A 4,380-nucleotide genomic window follows, 5' to 3' on the forward strand; every position below is an offset into this window, starting at 1 on the left:
CGTCCTTGCGCGGCGCCGACCCCGCGCTCCGCAGATACTTCCAGCGCCACGGGCTGCCCGACGTCTACGAGGTACGGCCCGACGGGAGGGCCCCGCTCCAGGGCGGGGGAGGCCCCGGCCCGGCCCCTGTCTCCGGATCAGCGAGTCCAGAGGCCTCTGCCCCGGCCGGGAGTCTTGCCCTGCTCACACACAAGCGCTGCCGTGGCCTGGGGCGGCGGAGGCCGACCCACAAGCATCCCCGCCGGGCCCGGGGTGTCACGCTCACCTGTCTGCACGGGGGGCGGGAGCAGGAGTCGCCACCTCTCGTAGAGTCGCAGCCACGTATTTAGTAGATGTCGCAGACGTTAGGGCCAGAAGGGACCTCGCGACATCGTCGGGCCCAGCTCCCCGCCTAAAGGGCGGGAAGTCAGCTGGCGTCACCCCTCTGCCAAATTTCTGGTGAGCAGGCTGACAGAACTCCACCAGCCCGCGCCACAGACACCCCTGCACTAAGCCCCCTTGGTAGTCAAGCTGTACCCGCAGGTGAGCAGCGCTGGCCCCTATACAATCCTGAATCAAAACTCGCTATAAAGCTGCCGTCAACCCGGACAAAAGACCTTGCAACCTACCTTGCCTCAAGTAAAGCAGGGGGACCAGGCTGAGTACAGACTTCTGTGACGGTTAAATGGGGTTCAACATGGCCACCCGATTTAAACTGAGCTTGTCCTGGTGCCGACTTGGTGACTGGCAATCAGTCTGAACCTGGAACTGTACAGAAGTTTCATGCACCCAAACCAATCTAACAACTGCAGAGCCTGGTTTACGATAAGCCTGGATCTATGTAGTATCAAACTTGTTCGATTTAAGTCAAACCAGTGCATGGAACTTGTGTACGCTTTCCCCGCATGGCCCGGGCCTGCGGGCCCCCTGCCCTGGTGCTGCTCTTTTCACACCCCTCCCCCCACACTTGTGCTGGGCTATTTTTTGCCCTCCTGGCCCCTTGTTTCTCACCCCACCCACCAGCCATCCGTCTCAACCCCCATCCCACAACTGCTCCAGGTATAGCTGCTTTTACCAGTGTTTGCTGCTATCAGAGCCAAGCAAGTAAGTAAGGTGGGGGAAGGGGCTGGAGGGCTGGAGGTGTAGGTTAGCTGGGGGAATGAGGGGACTAAAAGCCCGATCCCCCTATGGACCTTGGCATACGAAACGGTTAGGGAGGGCATGGGGTGGGCAGTGAGGAGTACTGAGATCAGCTGTCGCCGGTGTCTGCAGGCAGTCGCTGCTCACCAACTGTTTCCCACTGCTGCTGGCTTCTGTGACCAGTCCTGCTCATCAGTCGCCCCCCCTCACCACCACTGCTGCCAGCAGCGTATGCAACTGGTCCCCGCTCGATGTTTGCCATCCCCCCCTCCACCGACACTGCTGCTGGCGTCTGCGGCACTCCCCGCTCGCTACTTGCTGCCGACTACAAATGGTCCCCCCCTAGTCTCAAGAGGCACCAGTCGTTCATGGACCTCCCTGATCTCTTCAGACACTTGTGGACCCCAGCAAAACCCTATGGATTGTGCCTGACCCCTCCCTACCCATGGGTCACGCCCTGGCCTCTCACCCCTTGAGGGTTGCTCCTGCCCCTTCCACCTCACCCGCAGCTTGTGCCTGTCCCCTCCACCTCTCATGAGTTGCACCTCCCCGCCATTCCCCAGTGGACTCCTGATCCTCCTGAGTCTGTTGGAGCCCCAACCTGCTGTTGGCCTCCCATCTTGACTTACCCAATATCAGGTAGTCATTTTGAAATGATTTAACTTCCCCGAATATCTGTACTTAGCCTAAAAGATTGTTACTGGACATTCAAAAGATTCCAGGAAGAGGCCTCACCTCCCCTGCCGCCGCCAGAGGAAGGTAAAACTTCCCACAGTTGGTACCAAGGTGTCTATGGCTTAAAATTCCTTCCTGACCCCAGTTATGGTGATTAACCTGACCCTGAGCACAAAACAGAGAAGATTGCAGCCTCCTTTGTCTTAAATGGTAGAAAAGTTGTTTTTTGAAACTTCAGGTAGAAGACTATAGCGTGCAGGGTAGCAGAGCACTGTCCTCAAGTTGCAGTACCGCATGTTGTAATTGTCACACAGCCAATAATTACATCAAATAATTATAATATCAATAATTATATCAGAGATGACTATGGCAAATTTTAATTTGCTAGGCCATATGTTGGTCAACCACAGTGTCAAAAGGGGTTTCAAGATTTGTTAAACTGCTGAGCTAGTGAGTAGAATTGCATGCCATGGTGCTAAGGAGCATAGGGGAGACATGGCTTACTTGAAGTCACAAGTGCTCCAGGGATAATAAAATAAATACACACTTTTGGCTTTTGGATTGTTATCTGATCCTCCCATCCCTTCTCTTCCCTCAGCCAGTTTTTGCCTTTTGAAGTTCAGTTGAAACTATGCAGAAGTCATATATCAGTTTCCTTAATAGTAACAAATTAGGACACCGTGTACAAATAAACTGCCAAAAATAGACCCAACTTGTAGCCAGTTATTGCATCCTGAATTTCCAACATTAATAAAGAGGTTTTAAACCAGTAAAAATAGCTGTAGAGCAGCACCTCCCCCAACAGTGGTAAAGCATCAGGGGTGCACATACATCCCCTCAGAGCACTGATGCACCCCTGACCAGCTGCGCTCCCCGCTTAGGCAATGGGCAGGGGGGTGGGTATTTATTAGACCCCTTCCTCTGGTAGCTGACTGGTCACTGGTGGGGCATGTGCCCCCCATGACTAGGGTGGCACTAATCGCCCATGTCCCCCAATCCTTCTACACTTTACTTGGTGATATACTTGATTCCTTAAACTCAGAAAAAAAATAAGCTGAATCTTGATCAGATGATACTCTTGAATAAATACTTTAAAAATAGTTCAAACCACATTTAATGTTAAAACTTCCAAACAAATTTTATAAATAGTCTTAAAATAACAGTTATTACATACAATTTAATTAGCAAACTAAAAAAATAAATAGGTTTGAGTTCAGTTTCAAAGGAAATAGTTTACTGCTATTTCTTATTCTTTTTTTGGTTATATTCTATTATTGCTTATGGCATATTTACAAAGTAACAAAATTGTGCTTGGCACCCCACAAACAAGATGGTATTAATTCTACCCCAAGGAATTTACAATTTAAACCCCATGCTGCAAATACTTATGCAGGTGCTCAACTATGAGCTAACAGACTACTCACGGTTGTAAAGTAACCCGCTACATAAGCGTTTGCAAAATAAGGATTCTACAAGTCAAAACATGCTCAGAGTGATTAGGTCCAAATGATACATTTTATGTTTAAGGCACCATCCAAGATCTGATCTAGGGAGACACTGCCCTCTACTTCAAATCTCTTGAGACTCACTCTTGTGCTGTGCTCGTAAGAAAACCCTGATTATGCAACACTTACCCTCATTGAAAAGGGTAGTCCTATTTACTCATAGTATTAATATTAGGCATATGCATATTTGCTTATGGGATTGTGCCCTTTGAGTGTAAGACTTTCGTGCAAAGACTGGGCCAGAATAAAAAAAGGACTAGGTGCCTAAAACAGGATGTAGGCTCTTAAGTCCACAATTGCAATCCACAGAAGTCCCTACTTTGCAGCCACTTATTCCTAAAGGTGTTTAGACGTCCTAGACACTTCAGTGCTTGGTCTGAAAAATCTCTACCTCTCTAGATATCAGCTTCAGTACTTAGCCAGAACTGCCCTAGTCTGGATAGCTAGGTACCTAGCTTCTGAATGAAGTGGGACCTAAGTCCTATGAAATAAAATTAAAATATACAGTAGATATTTTATTTTTAGTGTATGATTTGCTTTTTATCTATAATTTGTTAAAATTATATCTGCTAAAAGATTTTGTGTGTGTTGCCCTCAACAGCTCATCAAAACTCATTAAGTGGCCCTTCAGATGAAATAATTGCCCACCCCTGCACTATAGCCTGCTGATACACTCCAAAGTCAGAAAAGTTTGGTTGTGGGGATGCTTCAGACTCACTCCCAATGCCTCTTCTCAAATACTAAGTCTCTGCTGGATCTCAAAGTAGCCTTAGGGAATGAGACCAGAGCAGCCTCACAGGCAAACTTCTGGTTCTAGAGCAGTGGTTTTCAACCTTTTTTCATTTGCTGACTCCTAAAAATTTTGGAATGGAGGTGCAGACCCCTTTGGAAATTTCAAAAGAAGGTGTAGACCCCTTTGAATTGTATGTGTGGGCATTCACTAGGGCTGTATGAAAAGCCTGCATTTCGTTTTGGTTTCAGATTCAGCATATCTTGCTGGGATCCTATGACCCCAGCTGACTTCCTGCCCTTTGGGCAGGGGGCTGGACTCGATGATCTCCCGAGGTCCCTTCCAGCCCTA

General features: G+C 48.5%; 1 protein-coding gene across 1 annotated transcript in view; it reads left to right on the plus strand.

The window, feature by feature from the left end:
* Positions 1-2: 2 nt before the first annotated feature.
* The window catches only part of FBXL13 (F-box and leucine rich repeat protein 13), a gene marked incomplete at its 5' end in the record, with an annotated part of 190,279 nt that continues 185,901 nt past the window's right edge, over positions 3-4,380 (plus strand). The window contains one exon of the mRNA XM_019543969.1: positions 3-71. Coding sequence (XP_019399514.1) covers positions 3-71 — 69 coding nt within the window. The remainder of the gene's footprint in view (positions 72-4,380) is intronic.

The sequence above is a fragment of the Crocodylus porosus genome, unplaced genomic scaffold (genome assembly GCF_001723895.1).
Source record: "Crocodylus porosus isolate Cpor-Errol unplaced genomic scaffold, CroPor_comp1, whole genome shotgun sequence".
In the NCBI taxonomy this organism is placed as follows: domain Eukaryota; kingdom Metazoa; phylum Chordata; order Crocodylia; family Crocodylidae; genus Crocodylus; species Crocodylus porosus.